The sequence below is a fragment of the Sceloporus occidentalis genome, unplaced genomic scaffold, assembly GCF_023333645.1.
Source record: "Sceloporus occidentalis isolate IW3139 unplaced genomic scaffold, rSceOcc1.0.p SCAF_34, whole genome shotgun sequence".
In the NCBI taxonomy this organism is placed as follows: domain Eukaryota; kingdom Metazoa; phylum Chordata; class Lepidosauria; order Squamata; family Phrynosomatidae; genus Sceloporus; species Sceloporus occidentalis.
This window is the reverse complement of record NW_028317014.1, coordinates 4557951-4581777: the sequence shown is the minus strand read 5'-3', so window position 1 is coordinate 4581777 and position 23827 is coordinate 4557951. Positions and strand designations below refer to the sequence as shown.

Sequence of the window (23827 nt, the reverse complement as noted above, 5' to 3'; positions counted from 1 at the left end):
AGTTATAGCTACTTTGTAAATTACTGAAAGACAAGCTGATGGTGTGGAGTTGATTCTGAAATGTGATCTATACACTAAAGGGAGAGCTTGCAGGAGAGTTTCCGCTCCTTGACTTTACTATATATCATAAAGAACTAATCCCAGTGAGCCAGCCCTGTATAATGTATAATTACATTTCTTCAGTCCTCTCACCCATTGAAGATATATATGGCCGCCTCAGCCTTTCACACAGGAGAAACCTGCCAATGTTGGCTTTTTATAATTATACACCAGCACGTTACCCACCAATATGCAGAATCGGGAAATAAATAATATTACCCCTCTGTGCGTTTATACGTACCACATACAGCAGGGCATGTACTCGCCATAAACATGTAAAATGTGCACGTATCAAGATGCATAGATTGCGGAGATACATACACAGTGGCAACAGAAAACAAAATGTCCCATCTATTCTGCCCATTTTGAGTCACATTTTACTCTAAATTGTTTAAAATAGCTTTATCTTGCAACAAAAGATTTCTTGAATTCCAGTACTTTGCACCTACTTCTTCCATTGGAAGTCTATTCCAGGTACTTACTACCCATTACTGAAACCCCACTTGAACTACCTTAACTTTTAAGCAACTTGTATTGTAAAATATTCAAATGGGTGTATGATTGTGGAAAGGTTAAATGCACATCTTGCAGCGAGGAACGTGATCGGGGTGTTGTGCATAAAATAATTTGTTATAAATTTCATCCATAAGATCTAGGTTGTAATTCCAGAGAAGTTCTGTATCTCTGGTTTACGCAGCACATGGATTGTAAATCCCAAACTGTAAGAGGATCTTTCCATATAGAATAACGGTATCCCTCGCGGTGCAGGAACACTAATATAAAGAACGCATGGAGGAGAGACCAGGCATATTGTAAAACAGTAAAAGTATACTTTATTGGGTCCCTACATGCCCCTTACTATAAAAGCGTGATAATAAGACTTCTCATAACATAAAGCTAGCTCACCACCACCTACACTGCAAGGAAGGGAATTGCTTTGGGTTTTTTTTGTCCTTCTGGAGGTCTCCTCTTACAGCCGTGAAACATGCACGGCAGATTCTCCAAATGTCGCCACTGCTACCACGTGATGCACACCCCACGTTTCGCCAACACGTGGCTTCCTCAAGTGCTGACATAGAGAGAGGGTCGGCACTTCATATATTACCAAAATCTGCCAGGTGTGTGATATTCATAGACTTGCCATGCTTTTCCTCAACCATTGCATGAAAAGCCATAGCATATAAACAAATAAATAAGAAAAAGCATGTCAGAAAAATATTTTATAAAAAAACCCAAAAACAAACCCTGAATTAAGACCTTCAGTAATCAACATGTTTAAATTGTACATTCAACATGTTTTCCTATATAGGATTTTAAAGACCTAGAGGTTCTGTCGACATATTAGGGCTGCTCCTTATATGGGTCCAGGTAGGCCAATGGGACCCAGGTAGATTTTTGGCAAAGGAAACAATATGCCCCCCCCCCCCCCCCCAGCATGTTCTTCAGGGATCGATTTGTGGGGAAAAGGAAGGGTTTCTGACTCGGTCTTTCTCCACGAATCTTGATCATTCTTATTACCAACCACAATTGTCTTCACCCATTGTAACTGTGGCTCTACTATGTTGTCATGAAGTTATTAGAATGGTTTTCTCTTATAGCATCCCTGCCATCCCACTGAAGGTTGTCTTCTTAGCTCTACCCAGTTGTTTTCAAGCCTCTTGGTCACCAGGCTTAGATGGTCATTGACGAGGAAAGGAGAACATATTTCTGCACATTTTTCCCTCCTGTAAACTTTAATCAGTCCTTGGTGTCGTCAGCATAACAATTTGCCTATTGCATGCATGTGTCTTACTGTATCTACACCTACCAATCTGGTGGAAGGCCGTTCCACTTATCTACCACACTGAGTAAATACCTATTGGATATTAATTCGTAGAAACAAGATACACCAGCAAAGGAATAAAAGAACTGCCTCTTAACCTAACCAAGGCCCTTCATAAGGCAGACACACCGATGGGGGCCAAAAGGTAATACTAGCACACATGCATGGCTTATGTCCTGCCCGTTTAAAAACTGCCATCACCCACTTTGTTCATCAAATGGCAATTTCCTGCTTGCCCCCCCCAATATCTTTTAACCCAATTTATGTAGAATTGAGGGTGATAGACACAGAAGCGGGTTTATATTTCATCTACGGCATATGAATTCCCATTGTAAACCCCGCAAGATGAAGTAGTCAAATGTATTTATTTACACAAAATTAGCAATACAATCAATATATTTACAGCATTTTAGAGTTTCTCAAATATTTTTTTTTATTGCTAAACATTAACAAATAGTAATCTCAACCATTATTTATCACTCACACATCTGTTCACATTTCATTAAATATAAATGTTACTGCATAAACAGACAAAAATAAAGTGCGTTATAATTTAATTATAGACTATGGGATGGATACAAGAACATTAGGCATACGCAGAACACTGCAATAAGCCAATGTAGAGGGTATAGACAATTTTATAGCTGAATAGAATTAGTTAAAATAAGTCCATAATCAAAAATAAAATTTTCATTTTCAAAAAGGACAGGCCCTTCCCTGCTGCCCACTCTGTTTCACAGCCATAACTATACAGATGGTAGCCCACCAAATCAACTTCATTGAAACGTTTTAAAAAAGTTTTTCAGCCATATCAAATTTTGACTTAAAATGTCTTTGAACCTCCTTATTGGGATAAATACACAGAATAAAACAGGATGCTACCTCCCAACATATGTTGCTCCATTTGTGGTGCATTCACAAAACCAAACAGCACCATCATTATAGGTAGTAAGTCGTGTAACCTTAAACTTTGAACCAATGAATGTACTCATACCAGCTCTTGATGTTCCTCAAACCATCAATACACTCACATCGGTTGGAGTTAGGTGCAGAGGGACCCATCAAAACTTTACCAAACTTGGCCATAAGTATACGAAGCCCACCAGTCTCCTAAAATTCAGTCGCGATTTTAGATGGATAAAGCCATTTGAAATTATTTTCCATTAATTTCTTACACAGATATTCAAAAAGGTACAAAAAAACCCCCAAAACACCTAGATGTTATTGGTCGAATCTGAATCCCACACATACGTCCTTGCTTCCCGAGATAATATATTTCTGTGAGTTTAACCCAGAATTCTACCAGTTTCTACACAGCGGTGAACAAACTGGATGGCAGAAGCCTGCGCTGGTACATTACCAAGCGAGGGCTGTTACCCGCACTGGAGAAGAATGTTTCTAAAAGTGTTCTGTGCAAGGGTACGTTTTGAGAGAAATAAGAAATTGAAAGCCGAGATGTATAAATCACTAGTGAGTGTGCAAAGGAAATAAAAAAATAAACCTAATAACCAGTGAAAGAGCGGGGGGGGGGGGTATAAAACAGATGTGGCTAAAACCAGCAGCTGATTGAGGTAGCCCCCAGCCGAGCAGTAACGTCACAGTAATGGCAGTATTCTTGCTAACTATTAATTGTTAAAGTAGGGAAAACAGCCAGGGCTGTACTGAATGACAAATGAGCATACCGACTATTTTATGAACATAAGCTGTGTATTAATAAGACGTTTGTTGTAAAATAATCTTTTGTAGTATGTGGCCTGCTTAACTATATCCGATGTATTTGTGATTTCATTTATACACACAAATTACCCTGGAATTTAAGGCACGGTCTATAGTGTAACACAAAGTCCGGTTTCTTAGCCCAAATAGTCATTTTGGGTGCCGGAAGCTTCTGAACTATGTATGGTACATGAAATCGTGGCCGAGGCATTGGGCATATGTCAAGGACATCACCAAGGGGAGCCAAGATAGAAGATTTTAGTTATAATTTCTATGAATCACCATACTTGTATGTTTGTTTATTTCATGATTTTTGGGGGGTCTACTGTCTTTGAGAGGTATTAAAATCTGCATCGAGAAGATGTTAACCACTAAAAGTTATACATTTAAAACAAAAAAGTATACATATATATTAAATGGCCTTTTGGCCACCTTGAACGAAGTCATATTCCCTTCAACCCATGGTTACATGAACTTCACATTATTCCTAAAATAAAGAACAACATGTAAATTGGCCGGTCTAAGACTTGGATAGGTAAGAATCTATTACTTTTTGTATAAAAATAGAAAATTTGGATGCAATAAAAAAAAAAAATAATAAAAAAAAAAAATGGACTTATCAAAGCCTTACATGTATTGGAAAGAATATTGCATCTAAGAATGCACCAATGTAAAATATTTTGCCGGTAATATTGGTTATTAAAAAAAATGCTTGAGATTTAAAATAGTTTCGCACCCTTAACGTCCATGTTTTTAATGGTATATATTTACTATTTTTAAAATTAACAACAATGGAATAAAATTACTGCTGGTCAACCTCTAATTCAAGTTGGACTAAATATGTCATTTGACTGGCTGGAAAAATACAGATTTGTACAGCCTTTTATTGTTTAAAAATCATGACTTCATCTCACGAACATAGCTTTCTTCACTTTCAAAAGTTGGGTTGTCCAGCTGAGGGAGAACTTCAATCGCTGTAGCATGCACTTCATTGTTTACAAGGTCTATTTCGTCATCTATTGATAAAATAAAAATAAAAAAGGTACATAAAAATGTATTTAAGATAAGCACTTTTCCCCCCTCCGCCAGGTCTCCCATGATCTCAGTATCAGGGGAAACAGAATTATGATTTTGCATTTGGTATACCAAGGATGATGGTTATTCGATAAACTGGGGCATTGCTGTAGAACTTACAGCTTACTAAATTCATTATGATGGGCATTCCGTGGAACATTTGTCTTACAAGAAGGGCTGAGCTGACACTACATAATACATCATTTAGCTGGTAAGGAGACTTCTACAGACCTAGCTTGTGGTCACGAATAGTAGTCAGGTAAGTTTTCTAGGTGTCAAATTTATTTAGTTTTATTCTCCAAATATAGTCAATTTGGTGCAAAATACTTTAAGGTTTGAGTCACTGAAGGCTTGAATTTAGTTGCTATATACTTACAAACTACTCCTGTATCTTCTGCTGGCTCTTCAGCTCCTCGGACAGAGGCGTATCCAGAGGATGCATTATCACTGCGGGTCTCGTCTTCTACGTGCGTCGAGTTTCTCTGGAGCTCACTGGAAACTGAAGCAATTGCAGCATTGGTGTCTTGCTCTTCTTCATCGGCCTTTGGATAAGAAAAGTTGCCATGAACACAAACCAAATAAAAAAAAAAAGATACATATATCAGCAGTCGCCATATCCTCTGTTAGCAGCAGGAGGTGCTCTCGTGTCATGAGGTGTGGATACACCTGCACACATAAACCTCAGAACTGTGCAAACAACGCTCCACCAAATTACTAATGCGTGTTCACTTTAGGTTTTTGGGACCACCTGAATAAGATCTGTAGTTCAGTATACAGCTCGGCTAAGAAGACAAGAAAACCCAAATGAAAAAGCATGGGTGTCATTACTTGTAGAATAAAGTTCATCACATCAGGAACAACCTTGCGTGTATAATGTTACCGGTAGTTCTAGAAGGTGAATTTATGGTCAGGAATAGAACTTACAGCAATTCCTAGAGATTTCAGGATGTCACACTTGCACATTGGGCATGTCCTGTGTTCAAGTAACCAGGGATCAATGCAGTTCTTATGGAAGAAGTGACTGCGGAGAAAAAGAAAGACATTCAACGTACTGAAGAACGGGAAGATTGAGAACAATGTGCCATACGTAACCGACTGAAATTATTGCTCCAGATATTACGTCTGGTATAAATTTGGCGTTTTTCAGGAAAGTAATCTCACTATATTATATATTTTATGGTGGTAGAGATCTCTACAAGAAGTGGCAGAACTAGCATATCAATTTCCTGATTCCTACGCGTATACATCTACAAAATGTAATGCCCAAGAAAAATTACCCATTTATACCAAATTCATCAGGGTTGTGGTTAACATTGCACAAGCTTTGGTTAGCTACTTAATCCCCAATATTAAAACTATTTTCCATGACTAATGCAAATCTGAATTATAGGATAAGAAACAAATTGCACTTAATCTAGATTATCCCTGTGGCATTAGACTACAATTTTTAGCAGGTTGAAACATTTAGGCTATTTTGACCTTTTTAAAGCCCAACCCAGAAGGACCAACGTAATGGTTACATTTTAGTTCTGAAAATTGGAAGGAAGCCTTTCGAGGTCTTGACATGGCACCCAGGCTGTCAATCTATACCTAAAAGGATCTTCTGCATCACATCATGAATTTTACAGCATGGGTGGTAATGTCATGGACACTTAAACATTGACAGCTCAGACGTACTTGCAGGTTAATATGCGCACGACATCATTTGGCTTGTAGGTATCGATACACACGGCACAGCTATCACCATCTGGCCCAAGCACCTGGGGACATCAATACAAAACATGAGTCAGGCGTAAAACGGAAGCAGAACACGCATCCATTTTCCTGTTCACATTCCCCACATTTTGTAACGAACAATAACGATTAATAAGTTATTATACCCCTTATCGGAAACAGTTGCAAAGTCCTATGAGTATATATGTTTGTTAATCGGTTTTATGGAGAGTATAAACACACTTTAGACTTTAGACAGAAAGAAAAAATTTGTTGGAAGGTGACACATAAACCCGGATGTATAAATCTTGTAGATGGTTAACCCAAGGCTCGCAAAACCCCGGGCACCAGGTCACCATGGCAACCAGAAATCACGTCCTGGTGCCCGGAGTTTTGGAGGACAAGGTGGTAGCGCTGAAATACAGCTCCCTCTGCTTGGCTGCAAGGGCGCAGTTAAGTGGGTGCCACAAGAAATCCCTGGGGGGTCACATAACGTACAGTACGTGACCCCCCCAGGTAGAAGGGACCGGTTTTGTGTGTGTTACCATAAATGTGTATGTATCGTGTTAGAGTCTGTATATTATGTGTATGGTGTGCAAGTCTTTAAGCGAATGTTTGTGCATGGTGTTAGCATGTGTGGATGTCGGCATATGGCATTATCGTGTGTGTGTGTGTGTGTGTGTGTGTGTGTGTGTGTGTGTGTCAGGGGCACCTGGAGGACGGAGAAGAGGAGCAGGAGACTGAGGGATACGGAATCACGCAGCATCACATGACCCTTGCAAGCTTGAAAGATATGCAGAACAGAAGCGACAGGCACAGTGAGCTCCATTCTTTGTAGATTCATATTGCTTCACTTATGTTGGTTCATTTATCAATACATTTATCTATTTAATGAGCATTGAATTGATTAACAAATGAATGCATTTATCATTTAGAAAAGCAATATTTACAAATTATTAACTTTGTAACAATAATTTCATGTATAAGCTTATAGTCTTATGAAATGGATTAATTTACACATTTATCAATTCTTTATTACATGGATCATTAATATACAGTACTGTGCAAAAGATTTAGCCAGGTGGGAAAAAAGTTTTAAAAGAATGTTTAAATAAATAGACATGTTAATAGTTTATTTTTATCCGTTAACAAAATGCAAAGTGAGTGAACAGAAGAAAAATCTAAATCAAATATTCGGTGTGACCACCCTTTGCCTCCAAAAGCAAAATACCATCACTTCCAGGACTCCATGTTCTTCTTTACGCTGAAAAGAAGTTCCTAATAGCTTTGGCTGTATGCTTGGTGTCATGTTTATGCTGCAGAACAATTCTGGGGCCAATTAGAGGTCTCCCTGATGGTATTGCATGATGTATAATTACTGCCTGTACTTTTCAGCAATGAGGAGGCCATTACTTTTGATCAAATCCTCAACTCCATTTGCAGAAATGCAGCCCGAAACTTGCAAGGAACCTCCACCATGCTTCACGGTTGCCTGCACACACACTTACTCTTGTACCGTTCTTCAGAAAACAAACTGCCTTCTGCTATAGCCAACCCATCAGTCCAGAGCGCCTGCCGCCATTTTTCTTCACTGCAGTTTCTGTATTTTTTTTGTGAATAGTTGAGTTGCTTGGCCTGGTTTCCACATCAGAGGTATGGCTTTTTCGCTACAAGCCTTCCATGAAGATCCCTTGCTGCACTAAATTTCCTTGGCCGACAATTGCGTCTACGCTCCTCAACATCGCCCATTTCTTTCAGGTTCTACAAAGGAGCTTTACCAGAACATCTGTACACCAGTATCTGCCTTGACCTTGCTGATACAATATTGTGTATTGCTGCTGTGCCCTTGCCATGGTCTATGACTTGACATTAAACGGTCTTCGACAACCTCATCCTGTTTGGCTGTTCCTCACCCAGTTTTCTTCCTCGTACACAGTTGTTTCAGTTAATGATTGTGTTTCATATTAACTTGATGATCATTAGCACCCGTTGCTATAATTATTTAATCATACACCCAACTATATACCTACAAATTCTTGACTTTGTGCGAGTGCGGCTAGGCAAAAAGAGTGGTCGCACCCAATATTGATTTTAGATTCTTATTTTCAGCTGTTCTCTCACTTGGCATTTTGTTAAATTATTAAAGAGAAAAAAATATTAAGTATTTTTCCAATGCATTCTTTAACCCTGGATTGCCAATGCGGTAAGACATCATGTAAATTTAAAGTGGACCTGTTGCTTTACTTGGAGCATTAAAGACACATTTACTAGTTTTGTTAAACGTCAAGAAAGAACTTAATCGTGTAGTGCTTTGTCTCATCCATAGTTCTAATATGCAGTCAAAATGTTATTTTAAGAGTTGGAGCCTGCAACGCTTTGCTTTATTTCTTCTAGATTTGATCCAAGGTTCAACATTGACTCAAACAGTTCCAAACAAAGTGTTTAACCCTTAACCAATTTTGTTTAAAGTAAGTCTGAAACCCTGATGTGTTAACATCCCAAAGTAAAACCTTTAAACATAGCCAAACTCAGCAATAGTAGGTATATGTATGTATTCCCACAAAGTTTTAGAAGTACGTCAAGACCACAGAAAGCATATTCCGTGTTCACATTTTGTCAAAACAACCCCTTGTTCTGCTAGACTGAAAAAAAAAGTACCGTGCCTTTCCAGTTAACAATATCACAGAATAGCCACTTATGCAATTAGAATTCCAACAATGCTAGGTAGTTAGGGAAAAATAAGCATAACACGAAAATATCTGGCCATTTGAAATGAAACATTATGCATATGTTCCAGCGCCAGTATAGTTTAATGACCAAACCTTTCCTAGATATATCACTCCTTAATCATGAAAAATGTTGCCTGGTGCTGGCACTGACTGGTTGTCACCCTAAACTGACATGGTTTATTTAAGAATGCTGTGTCTTTATGGGATTACAGCTTTAGTTTAAAACATAAAATGAAAGAACTGCTAAGGTTTATTATATTTGCAGACTACAGAACAAATGCTTTGTCTAAGTGGAACACCACCTTTAAAATCAAGCCATAATATGACCAATTCAACAATATGTATTGTAACGAGGCAAAGATTCCTGCGAGAGGTAAAGTTTCTCAGGCACAATACACGAACGTCAGAAGTCAAGCAATGTTAGAACAACACCTGGCCTGTAAGAGCACACAGGAGACGCTAATCACCCAAGGGATCTTGCTGAGGTCATAAAGGAAGAATACAGGTAGAAAGAGAGGCGGTTATCGGGCTGTGACTCACGGATTGGAGCTCCCTCTAGAAATAACGTGATGTTGTTTACCAGACAAGTGCATTTCCAACCAAGAGTCAACATAATAAGATGGAGTGTTCTCTCGAATTTACCATATACCTAGCTTGGTGGGACAGGGTTACAGCAAAATTATAGTCCTATTTGTGTGGACCCAAAGTAAAATATTAAATTTTGCTTAGGAGCAGAGCAAGAGCCTTCGCAGGTATGAATTAACATTTAAGGAAAGGCGACTGATGTCCCCGAGCCTTGGTGTGTGGGTGCATTTGCGGCAAGCAGACAAAAACTGGAGTCTTTGTATATAATCAAGAATTACGTCCAGAAAGAACAGCCAGGGGGCCTACGTTTATTATGAATACATAACAATAGGCTTCGACAAAATTATTAAATGTGTCTATTCCCTTTTTGGGATAGCCTCACTGTATTTTTAAAGGGCACTGATTGTAACCATGGATTGTAGGAAGCCCCTAGCATTAACAGCAGTCAAATTAACAGGCATTCCCTGCAAGGGACAAGTTCTATATACAGTGGAGTTCAGTTCCATTGCTCAGATTTTCCTGTAGTACAGATATAATTGAGCAGAGACAAAAACAACAACACTGCAGCTGCTATGGACTACAACATACACCATACAATTGTGGTTCTCGGGGGATGAGGCCAGAGGAAAGACCTTGCAAGAAGCACTATGCCTGATCTTTGGAGGGACACTCACACTAACAACCATACACTAACACACATACTAACATATCCTGACACCCACCGGACACTCACACTAACATGGCAGCTCAAGGCAGCGCCTCCTCTCCTACCGTCAGGTCAAGCAACGCGACAATGTGCGACTCCCCACACACAGTCCTGATTTATGTCTACAACATGCTGCCATCTTTCTCAGTGGTGGGCAATTGCTCAGCTACCACACTCAGTGTCAAGTAAAGATTGCTGCCGGTGACCTTCTTATAATCCCAAATCATCCACTGACATTACACTGCCTGTATTATTGTAGCATCCTCAACAACTCTATATACGAGACCTGCTTCGTCAGACATCTAGCCATGTCATTATCTCTATCCTCATTAATTAAAGCTACTTATAGCTTGTTGGGCAAACTCTTTAATTAATTTGCAGGGTGTCAGGATTAGCAACCTCATCATATTACTGTTCTCTCCATACTCCTCACCTACCCTTAAAACAAGGCAACAGCACAGAGATAAACAATGATCATGTGGATCATTAATAAAGTAGACCCCTGTGCTTCAATGCTGTTTGTGTGTAGGACGAAAGGGTTCAATGTAACACAAGAACCTTTTGTTCAGTTAATTCCTATGCGTTCTACACGATACGCTCCAGAACAGGCTAACCGGAAGGGCAAGGCTCTGTGGGCCCAACATATATATATGATTCTCAGCGAGCCAAAGCATTCTCTGGCTCTGAATGTTAGGCAGGTGTTTCATAGATGGGTCACAATGCTCCTATTTACTGCAGTATACACAACAGGATAATATTTCAGCAGTAACCACACACGGCAATGAGATAAGAAAGTGCAAGCCTCTGATAAACCAGTCCAACAAACTCATTCTTACAGTAGGTGTATTAAATGTTCACTACTGAAGACATTTGTGTTTTGAAATGAATGTTTAAGGTATCGCAGAGGTTTAGCCTACATGCAAACCACCAAGAAGTGGTAGGACCACAGTATAGAACAACCCCCCCCCATTCCTCTTCTTCTGCACTCTCCACGTGGGGATATGCAGCTGCTTCCTTCCCTGGCCCAGGTCAAAGCAGCCCAGGGAGGGCCAGATAGTCTAACGTCTTCAAGGAAAAATGGCAGCCAAAATGCAGGGGGCCAAGCTTTCCCTCTCACTTGATCTTACCCAAAAAGCCAGGAAACACACTGCAACACATTGGTGGCTTTTTGATGTAAATATGTTTGTACCATCAGAATAACATTTTCATTGAATCTTGGGGGATCCAATCCCAACATACAGTTTGGGAAGGTTCTGTATTGTGTGCTGGAACTGAAGATGGGCTTCTTGGCATAGACAATGGTAGTAAATGCAAGGTGATACATTTACATTACATGAAGTTAGATATCTAAACTTACATATTCTAATTATGTAAATGCTACAGAGGACAAAGGAAAAATGGAAAATCCCAAAGAAATGGCAGATAACCTTACCTTATCTCCTTGTTTGATGGTGCGAAGTTGAAGCTGATTGATTGCCTTTTTTGCTTCATCTTGTAATTTTTTCTGCAAGAAAAATATCGTGCAAATGCTAAGAATTTCAGATATTCAAAAACGTATAGTATACGTTATATGTCCTTGAAAATATACTTTGCTTGAAAATATATATACACACACATATTATATATAATATCTCTATCACACACCCTCGAAGCATAACAATGTACTCTGATGCTGGTCAACGTCATTTACTACATTCCTACTTATACATTGTAGTAGCAGCCACCTAGCATTTGAGTTTTCCTTCCCTCTCATGGATGTTGATTGCTTCTCAGGATGGGTAAACAGGAAAGGCGGATGAATTTAGGATTCGGATCAATACCAGAGGTAAATCTAGCACAGGCAATTTATTAGCAATCTTTCCCTATAGATTCCGATATTGTAGGTATAAACAGAGATGTATTGGCCAAGATTCATTGACAGAGACAAAGTGTACAATTATGTTTGATTTCCCGCATGCAATCAGTGTAAGGGTTGTTACTAGTGACAGATTTACATACCTGGGAGCATCCCAATGTAGGCTACCCTCAGCTCTCCCTCTCTTGGGAGTTTGGCTTTACAAGGGGGGGGCTAGTCCCAGATAGCTTTAAGTGGGAGGGGAAGTGGGCGTTTCCAAAGCACATATCTCCAAAACACCTGCACTAATTGCTAGTTTTAATAAAGGATTTATGTTTGAATCCGTGACGGTGGCAGAACCCAATTCATAGAAAGATGGGCCACAGTAATACACCGAGCGGGATGTACAATAAACAGGATTACATATCATTTGTAAAACACGCAATGCTAAAAGCAGACACATGCAGAGCTTTCGATTACTTGGCTCATAAAACTTAACAGCACCATACGAACCAATATTTAATCCGGCTTCGCACAGATCTGCACAGGATGGGTACATTTGTGGAACATCTCCGGAGCTGGTGGTACCAGTCACTGATTATAGACAGGTCAACATAAGACATGCTGGACCAGCAGACGCTGCTCTGTATCTATTCAGGTCCACCGTAGGTTAAACTGTAATTGTAGGCAGGGCTGTCTCCAGCCTGTACTTTAAATATTTCTTAAGAGATAATGTCAAAAGAATAAACAAAAGCTGGGGAGGTCTATTGAGTTTAACTACTGTGTAATCAGCAACCACTGAATCAACCTCTACTCCTAATCATTTAGCTTTGATACAGAATACATTTTTTTTTTTTTATCTGAAATGAAATTTGGCACTCAAAAGCTTTCGAAACTCTAATCTATGAGTTCCTTATTGCAATCAGAGAGCAGGAGTTTGGTTGCTTTTCCAGTTCTTTTAATACAATTTGTATTTTTTGTGTGTGTGTAATATTTTCAAAATAGACTCAGAATACCTATCTGAAATAGCGCTCAGACTCAAAGCTGCTACATAAAACTATACGTTTCTGAAAAGTAGACAACCCAGGGTATTGCACGATGGTTATTTTGACAGCTTTTTGTGCATCCACTCATCCAATATTAAGCGTATAAAATACTTTACTTTCTGGTACTAAATAGATTTAAAATAAATAAAGAAAAAAAATCTGCTTTACAAATAAGTTGCAACGCTACTTTGGTTTTCTTTCCAGGATATGTGAAGCTGCAAAAAAAAGGGCAGTATATTTTGTCTATAGGGTATATATATATTTTTTTTTTATAACGCAAGAAGTATGGATGATTATTATTGTGCTTTGAATCTCTAAAAGCTGCTTCTCTTTCTGACTACCCGTTGATCAAGATTGCAGGGAGATTGGACTGGGGTCTCTCCAGAACCATTTGGGTCTCCGTTTGGGCACTGTCACATTAGATCGCTCAGCCATCAATTTTGCCAGTAACTAGCAGAGAGGAAACAAGCCAAGGCTGATCTCCTATTCACCAAGAAGGATTTAACCCCGACAATGCTTAAAGGGCCAGAGCGCTGTACTACCTTTCCCAGCCTCAAATGCCAGAGTTCTGTAATATAGTACTACTTTTCTTTTGTTACAAAGTGGTTAACTTCCTTATCTCGGCATCTGCAGGATTATTCCTCCCCATGCCATCTCACCTCGACACCTGGGCAAATCCCAGTGGAAATAACAGGAGAGTAAAAGAAAATTCCACCAAGTCCATGTCACACAACGACCCGAGGCGCCCCAGGAACCATCAGTATTAAAAGTCACCCTCTACATTTAAACTGGGTTTCTTCTGTAGGGCAATTATTATTATAGGAGGAAATTCCCCATTACTACACAAGAGGAAAAAAAGGCTTACCTTGTATTAAATTCAACCTAATAATAGAAACAAACAGGTTTCGTGGAACAGATCTTTCTGGGTGTACACATCTCACGTTTCAGGCAAGTTACATGCCGGTGTACTGAATCACAGGATGAGACGCACCAGAAGAAACAATAACAGCCCACAAGTGGCCAAATAATCAGCTGAACATCATGCTTTGGCATACAAACATACCCCGCTAATACCGGGTGGGGACCAGACCACCACTGTAAAGAGAAAAACCGCCTAAGTAAAGCGAGCCCCCCCCATGTGAATAAAAGCTTAAAAACATATTTCCACAAGCAAAGGAACTTCTTAAGAGCAGAGCAAGCAAAATAATACAATAATTATCAGACAGACATAATTTGTTGTATCTTTCCCAAAAGGAGTATAATCACACCCTATGTGTACCGGAGCCTCCTGGATTAATCCTTTACCCAGTTTACTTCATGGAATCCCATCTTGTCCTGCGCCCGACCGGGTCCTTGCCGCAATATCCCTGGAACTGTTTAACGCAAGTACCTGCTGACATTTGACCCAAGATATCGTGGATGCCCCTTGCCTGAACGCTCTTTTGTGGATCTGTTGGGTACCTTTTGGGGTTGGTTCTAAGAGGGAGCTCACAGGGGAACCCCGGATTCTATCACTGTCCTCAGCCCGGGGTTCAGCAGCCAGGGCTATGGAGCCTCTGCTCGGCTGCATGACGGGCAATTCCCGGGGAACTTTGAACTGTTTGGGGTACCTTCCACTGATCAGGGCACTTTTTGCTGGACAATTTATCGACCCCAAGCTATCCAGCGTCACTCCGGGGTCACTGCCGCTCCCTCAGGATCACCCAGAAACCACTTGGGGTTGTGCGGAGGTTGCTGTACTAGGTGGCCAAACCGTGGCGCCAAGCTGCATAGACATTCATTGTTACGATAATGTGATTGTGCTCCTTATCAGATTCTCTTGTGTATAAACGGCTGTGAGTTTTCCCAATAACGTGTGTTCTGTTCGCACTTCAACATTGGTTTTGTCTGATGTCTTGGGGTGGTCTGCTACGGTAACTCACTGGCCTCTACAGGGCAGTGCAAGCACTGAAAACGCTACAACTATGGCTAGCTATAGCGCCAACATGGCTACGGTGCAGCGGCGTCCCCCTTCTTCCCTACAACCCTGGTTCTGCCTGGCACAGAGAGTTGACCACTGGTGTCTGTTTGCCAGGAAAACCCAGCCGAGGTACAGGTCCTCACGTCACAATTATAACCGGGCAGCACCACATTAGCGAAGTGTCGTAAAGCAGGGTACTACTCTACTACTATATTCCACACAAACATGCAGTTCTAAGCTGCCTTACCAGACAACCCAAACAGTATCTGTATTCAGTGTGGTGTTCTTTAACTCAGCACCTTACTTCACCCGACAGATGGATGCATATCGCCCCATAAGCATCTGTTTGGGGGTCGTAAATGTGGGTTCTTTCAAGGCATGCAAGGCTAGGCCGCAACACGCATTGAACATGTCTTGCAATCAAACACTGGCCGTGTTGAAGCCTTGCTGGGGTCACGATGTTGAGTGGTCGAGAAACACACCAGAGACCCTGGGAAAAACAGAACGCCAAGAAAGTGCTCCAACCCCACCCCCCGGCGGACTGCAGAGATTAGAACTTGCCCTGGAACTCCTTTAGAAGACATCTCAGCTGCCCCAGGGGCTTAAACTAAATATATATCTGAAAGAGCAGAGGCTACACTTCCAGTTCATTGCAGTGGATGCAAGTCTTCTTAAATGTCAGCTTTTAGAACAGGAATGTATGTTGTAACACATACTACAAAATAGGAAAAAAGAATGGGGGAAGGGCAAGAATGTACATGTTTTTGGTACACAAATGCAGTTTCTATCCATCGGTCTAAAACCAATGAAAGATCTGACGGCAGAATCGTATTGCCAGCCGGTGTCCGACGACAGACTTCCAGCTCGGTGAGTGTAACGAACTGTAAGATGAGCAGCTTCCCTGTACAAACAGAATGACTTCGCTAAAGGCCCTGTTTAAAGGGACAGTACACAAACATTTGGAGTAACGAGTCATCAACTGTAAAGCCTCACCCAATAATCTGCTGTTTATTCCTATGATTCTCTTCTCCCGTGACCCATCTCACCATTGCTTTTATTAACTTCACTAATCAACAATGTTAAAAAATTTTTTAAAAAAAAATGTATTCATGATATGATGAATAATCTATAACTGCTGCAATTGTAATTCAACTATTACTGTATGGCTAAATACACTGCATGTATGAACAGACTCAATTATAGAAAAAATAAGCGAAAATACCCAAACGCAAGGCTCTAACATTGACTAGTTTCTCTCAATGTGTTTATGAGACTATTGGGAAAGGCTAAATTACTGCAGCGACACAGAAGTATTGAATAGAGTGAGTGATATAGACTGGGCCATCATTCATAACTACAGTAGACCGTTCAAAGTCTATTCAACGCGATAATTTGGAGATTCGAATGGAGGAGGGAATTCTATATGGTACTTCCTCATCGCCTTCCCCCTTTCCATACCTATCCTGGCAAGGGAGGCACCATTATGGCTTCCCAGTGCCCTAAACAAAATAAGCCTCTGGTCCTTTCCACTTGTTGACATAAACTAGAAGCTAAATGTGGAGCTCCCCATCAGCTCGATACATTAAGCAGCTAAGCCACTAATTTTTAATCCATGTGCCGCCTGATGGCATAAGCGTGCCCGACAGCACGATATATGTTTTTACGCACGTATAAGAAAGGCCGCACGCTGCAATAAAACAATTGTGTTATACTGTTGAAAACCATCTTACATATACACAAACTCAAGTAATCTGGCACACTGTGGTTGCGGTTGGGAGTTTATAATCATTTAAAGACATTGTATACATATTGCTTTAGTGCACGAACAAAGGAACAGGTTCAGGCTTCCATCTGCAACCCAAAAGTGTGAGTTCATACTTAAATCTTGTAATAAAAGTAACTGCTGCCATTGATACACTATAATTAAAGAAACTGAAAACATAATTATTCCATTGAACACTATGTTCCTGTATGCCAAGTACTGTCTTAAGAATTGGTTACCCTTCCAATAAATGACTTGGCATTTACAATCCATGCGAATGGAAAACACCCAATCTAGTTTCGATTAGTGACATTGACTAAACAATTAAAAAATACATAAATGCTTTGCCAATCTAAGGTCGAGGGTTTTATTAAAAAATGTTTTATAAATAATTTTTAAAAAATAGGTAGTTTTTGATTCTGTTAAAATGCTACATTTATTTTCTGACCGCAAATTACAGCATTTTCCCAGCAGCGTTCAAGCACCTAGGTGCTCCTTGGCAAACTTCAGGCGCTGCAATGTTTTCTTTTTTGGAGAGCAGCAGCTTCCTTCTTGCCATGGACTCCATGCCTGTTTTGCGTATGATAGACTCATGATGTTAATCAAACCCAATCATTCCTTCAAGCCTTTAGTTGATACACTGGGGTTCTTTTTCACCACCTTGAACATTCTGCTTTGCACCCTTGGAGTCCTCTTGGCTGAGGGCCCACTTCTAGTCATTACCCTAGGGGTTCACATACTTATTCTAACCCTCACTGTTAATGTGTGAATGATGTATTCGATATGAATAAGAACAATACAATAATTTGTGTTATTAGTTAAAACAGAGATTGCGTTTTTCATTATTGTAAAGGATTGTCCATCAGAGATGGACTCACATCCCAGCAACAGAGGTAACGTGGGGCAGCTGGAAAGCTTCCTTGGATGTGGCCTAGGGCAGCGCGCAAGCTAAATACATAGCAATTATACAATTAACACAATTATATTTTATTTAAAGTACATAGAACAGGGCTGGGCAAGGTTTATGACATATTAGTTTATATATTTTTATAAATAATTTGTATTGATTTTATTTTTTTTGGATGCTTAAAAAGAAGGGTGCCAGACTGCAGAACACATAAAAAGAGCCATCAGGAAAAATATGGAGCTACCAGTCCTATGACACCTGTAATTTGACTAGTCCCGACTGTAAATGCTACAGCCTAATTCTAGAGCCAACAAAGTAGAAAGATGGACGTTTATTTCAAAGGAGGAGAAATATTAGAACAAGAAGTCATAGTCTAAAGATTAAGGGTCTGACTCTTAGATGTAAGGTAAGGATGCTTTACTGTACCAAGAGGGTGGTGGAAGAGTCTCCCAGCAGAAGTGGTAGAAGCCAATACAGGGAGGGAATTTAATACATGAACTACCCTGAATATAAGACATGGCCAAGGACTGATTAAGGTCAGAGTCTTTATATCTGGACAAACAGGAAGGATGCTTCTTATCGACTATGAAAGATTTGTTCCTACGCAAGTATCATTATCCAAAGCAATGGTGCCCCGTGATATATCAAACTTTCTGGACATTTCCAAGAATCACTTAAAAACGTTTTATCAGGTTCAGTCCAGCCCAAGTCCAGCTGGACAGCCCAACACAGATTAATTTCCTGTTAATAAAGTCCAGAACAGTCACGCATTTATTGCATCAATCTTTCCATTCGAAAAGCTATCAGCTAATGTCGTGCTACCTTTGATCCGTTTGGGAATGCTTGCACCACTGCGTTAAAAGACAGGACAATTTACAGGTATAATTAGTACTGATGATTAGGTTGGAAGTAGCCCTGTATGGAGTTACTGGCCTCACACCAAAAGGAAAATAGATAATACTGAGAGGTTATTGCACAATTAAAAAAAAAAAAGAAAATAAAAAAGGAAAGTAAACCCGTTTATTGTATTATTTAACCAAAAGCATTTCCTGGTAGTCTAGACATGTATCTACATAACTGATGGAGGATAAACAAAACGTTTCGTGCAAATAACACCCTCCACAACAGGATTTCCATAATTATTCTACCCTTGTGGTGAGCCGAGGTCAGGACCGGGGGCCAATTCTTTATACAGGTTTCAATGAAGTTTATACGTCATTGAAGGAATAGATGAAAAAAAGCATGACAGGGTTAGAAATACATTCCTATTACTGGCTTTAAGAAAGAAAAACCACTATTGCAGCCATCATGTAAACTCTAATGCATGATAACCCTTTTAAATTTTGGCACATAAACCCTACAGTCAACATTAAAACAGTATTAGTAATTGTAATCAATATTCCTAGATTCTGTAAGTTTTGGGTCAAAATACAGAGCTGTAAAGAAGAAAAACAAAACAAAAAAACCAGGAAAGCTGGAAAACTCCAAAACGATGATACTTTAAAAGCTGTAATGTTGAACAAGTATCTGCTCATTAGGAACCTACACAAGGAGTACGACGAAAATCTGTTCCATAGTCCTCCGCATACACACCATCCCAGACCGAGCACCATTTTTAACTCGCTTACCTGTTTCTTGTTCTGAGCTCTTGTCACTCTCCACCTGCGCGCGGAGTAGAAGATGAAATAACCCACGGTGGCAGCTGTAACAACGAAGAAGGACACAGACACAAAGAAGATGGAATAGTGGTTTATCCAGGTTCCATGTTTCTTTCCCACTTCTATTACCATGGTCACCTGGATGCCTTGCGTGACAAGTTGTAAAATCTCCAATCCCTTTTCATTGCTAATCATAATAGCAATAGTGTCTTTAGTCCCTGAAAGCGTAAGAAAAGAAAAAAAAAAAAAGGAAAAAAAGAGGCTAGTGAATAAGAGCTAAACATTCCAAACACAACGTTACTATAGATGAATATAGTTCAGAACAAACATGGGACAGGCAGAAGGCTCTCTTAACCATAACCAAGGGGAAGCAAAATGTAGACATCTTGTAGCAGGTAGAAGAATGGTCAGGCTGGATTACTAACCGGCTCATATCTCTTCTGTGCAGTGGCGTCGCTACAGGGGGGCAATTGCCCCCCCTAGTTTATTCCTTGCCCCCCCTGTTGCCCCCCCGCCGAATTTGTAACCACCCAGGACAGTCCTTGACTGCTAACGACGGCATGGTGCCGTCGCTAGCAGTCCCAGTCAGGTGCCAACGACGGCACCATGCCGTCACTAGCACTATCTTACCTTGATGGAGGTCTGTGGACCTCCATCACCACCTACCCCGGCGATCTGCCCCTCACACTGAAGGGCATCACCGGGGCCACCCGATCTGCCCGATGACGTCACCGCGCAACTTTATTAACAACTGACAATTGTCAGTTAAAGAGGTATGGGGGCATGCTGCTTAGATGCCTGTATCTCAGGCATCTAAGCAGCTACATACTCCCAACATATACCATTGGAAAGGTAATCGCCTCACCTTTCCAACGGTATATAGATTGTAAAAAAAAATAAAAAATATGGCGTGTGCTTCTGTGAGTGAATGGAGATATGAAAGGCGTGTGAATGATCAGTAATTAGGGTTGAAGCCTTGACGTGGCATTACTGCTCACGTAGGAAGTTAAATTATGGCACAAAGTACACATTTGCAAAAACGACATCCCTTGGCGCATCAAATGAGGGGCTGCATGTGTTTCTTGTACAAACCTGGAGTGCGCAAGACACAAATGAACATGTCGCTATGGTTAGAAAAAACATTTTCAAGCCAAAGCGACATATTCCATCATTATTTGTGCACTCAACTTTTGTCCTAGAAATACATGTAGCCCCTCATTTGAAGCTCCAAGGGGTGTAGTTTCTTAAAATGGATGAATTGTCTGAATGAGGGAGAGCATGAGTTAATATGTGGATGATTTGTCTGAATGAGGGAGAGCATGAGTTAATGTGTTTGTGTGTATCATAGATGTATAATTGTGGAAGGGCAAAGATGGCACTAGCAGGATGTTTGAGCCTTGGGGAACAAGATGGCACAGGCAGGGTGTATATGGGACAAAGATGGCAAATCTTATGTGTGTTATCTGGGTGCTGGCCAGGTTCTATGTGGGCAGCGTGGTTGGGGTGTGCAACCTGTGATCTATCCCTGTAATTTAGGGGGTTTTAAATATACCTTTAATGCCGTGTTTTTATGTGAATTCCAATTGATCTGTACCTGCAAAGCTTGGTTTGTGTGTTCTTCTGTAGATCCATATCTGCTATGCTATGTTTCCATACATTATTTATGTATACCTGCAAATACAGGGTTTGTATGTCTTGTTCAGTTGATTAATACCTGCAATGCTGTTTCCATGTATTGATTTGATCTATACCTGCAATGCTACATTTCATATATTATTGTATACCTATACATGCAAAGCTGGGTTTGTGTGTTAATGTGTTGATCTATACCTGCTATCGGCAGCAGGGTCTAATATTATATTATTATATATATATATATATATATATATATATATATATATAGGCAGCAGGGACTAATATTAGGCCCTGAAATCATTTAGTGGAAAAGTTAAGGTATTGTGTTGTTTAAGGGATTTCAAGGATTAGTCGTACTAAATTGTGGCTTCAGGCTTCCCATGTTGAATGATCAAGTATTGTATTGTCCAACAAAAGTATCATTCCATAGTACATTACTTTTGGCAATGTGTGTGTGTGTGTGTGTGTGTGTGTGTTTTCAGTGGTATGATTTAATGGTGGAAATTATTTATGCCCCCCCCAGTTTGACTGTGGTATATTGTGTGCCCCCCCCCCATATATTGTTTCTAGAGTCGCCACTGCTTCCGTGTATAAAATTGACAGAGCTTCGGCTGCACAAGGAATTTAATGTAGTAATTGCTACTTTTGGATCAACAGCAATTAACAGATATGGGAAAGGCTGAACTTGATAGACGCATGTCTTTTTTCAGCCTATATAACTATGATTATCTAAAACATTAAGTTTAGGACACAAGCATATACGTTAGTAAAGTATTGCGAAGCAGGGCAACCCATGTATGGTATAACCTCCGATTTCACATTACATTACGGTAAAGAGTAACGGCAGTGTTTGTTTCCATATCCAGACAGATTTGCAGTAACGATCCTTTATGTTACACCTGAGACTTGAATGTTTGGGTACCTTTAACGTCGACAGCTGAGATTATAAGTAAATATGATGCAAATTTTTAAACAAAATTATATGACCTCCAATCGAAAGTAATAAACTAAAATAATCACTCAACAAACCAAGAGCTGAAATAGTATTAATAACACCCCTGCCATATAGTTAAGTTTACTTCTAACTCATCACAAGAAAATTGCTCCGTGGCTACGAGCCAGTGTTTAATTGCATTTGCACAATGTTACTTTATGGTCCTGATAAATACAAACACAGCTAAAGATAAATAATACGGTAGAAGGAAACTGGGAGAATATCCACTGCCAGGAAAGATCTATGGACTGGTTGCTCTTTCTACTCACCTTAACTACAAAGAACAGATTGTAAACATGAGATGCCCGTCTAAAGGTCATGTGGCCCAAGAAGAAATCAGGAACAGATATTAGCAGAAACCTAGTATAATTTACTGGAGATCCAAGCAATACCCCAAAAGGGACAAAAAGAACAAGTCAACGGAGAACGAGCAGCTGCTTAACAGCCTGTCCCACAGCGCGTCTCCACTCAGGAGCGTCTCATGTTTTAGCTCACTTGTGCCACCACAGAGGAAGAATGTCCATCGACATCAGTCTGACAAGGGCAGTCCAGAACCTCTGCACAAGGAAACCAACAACCCCAGATCTACATTTTGGCCTTCATGGGCCTCATCACTGAGTGCTGTTGGTATCCCTCTAGCGACAAGCGAGCAAGATAGTCTTCGTACTCGGGTAATTACAGACTTAAGAGATGGCATCTGCGGTGGGGACAATTATTTGAATGTTTGTTAAGAGAATATTTAATATTTCTCCAATAACATCATTAGTAAGAGACATGACAGTCAGTCTTCATTGCATTCTATGAAGAATTGAGCAAAACCGGCATAAAAGAGTTGAGAGTTCAATCTTAGGCCATTTAATGTCCCTCCATGATCTTACAGTGGGTATTGAGAGCCATGTATCTGTTTCCAGAAGACACAAAGTTAGCCAAGGTAATATAGTCCTAACTAGACGTTACATTAAAGGAACCACAAAAAGGGCTACACATTATATTAAGAGGAATTAAAATTTGTGACATTTGTTTTGTGTGTATTAAGGAATACAAACATTATACAAGATACATGTGGGGACAATATAAACCCACTAATGACTCGTTCTTTAATAGGCTTGTACAAAGAACACAAGGTCACCCAGACTAGAAGAAACCAATATTGGCCTGAGGCAGCCAAAGAGTCCTTTACACTAAGAACAAGAAGGATGAATTTACTGTGATATCAAATTCAATTAATGCCTTTAAACATGGGCTGGATTAGCATTAGCTATATCGTGATGATCCAGTGAAAAATCAGATTGGGATTTTGGAGAGGGAATTTTTCCCTTTGTGAGCCACGACTGGAAAGATTTCCGCAATGTGAGTTTTTGCTTTCTTCTCCATGACCTTCATGGACTTGCGTCCTTCATGTATACTGTGTAATCCTGTGCTGGTTACGCGTTCCAATGCCCAGCTTTATATTGATTCTCTGGTACATTATACACCTAACCAGTTAATAAAGTGTGTAATATATATATATAAAATTTTGCGTAGTAGTAGTAGTAGTAGTAGTAGTAGTAGTAGTAGTAGTAAAAGAACGAGGATATAGAATAACAA

General features: G+C 40.0%; 1 protein-coding gene across 1 annotated transcript in view; it reads right to left on the bottom strand.

Moving 5' to 3' along the window:
* Positions 1 to 4534: 4534 nt before the first annotated feature.
* LOC149298169 (RPA-related protein RADX-like) overlaps positions 4535 to 23827 on the bottom strand; it is a 67981-nt gene continuing 48688 nt past the window's right edge. The window contains exons 17-22 of the mRNA XM_089487646.1: positions 19582 to 19829; positions 11877 to 11948; positions 6389 to 6471; positions 5636 to 5732; positions 5088 to 5253; positions 4535 to 4653 (exon numbers count right to left, since the gene is read on the bottom strand). Of these exons, the coding sequence (XP_089343772.1) occupies positions 4535 to 4653; positions 5088 to 5253; positions 5636 to 5732; positions 6389 to 6471; positions 11877 to 11948; positions 19582 to 19829 (785 nt within the window). The remainder of the gene's footprint in view (positions 4654 to 5087; positions 5254 to 5635; positions 5733 to 6388; positions 6472 to 11876; positions 11949 to 19581; positions 19830 to 23827) is intronic.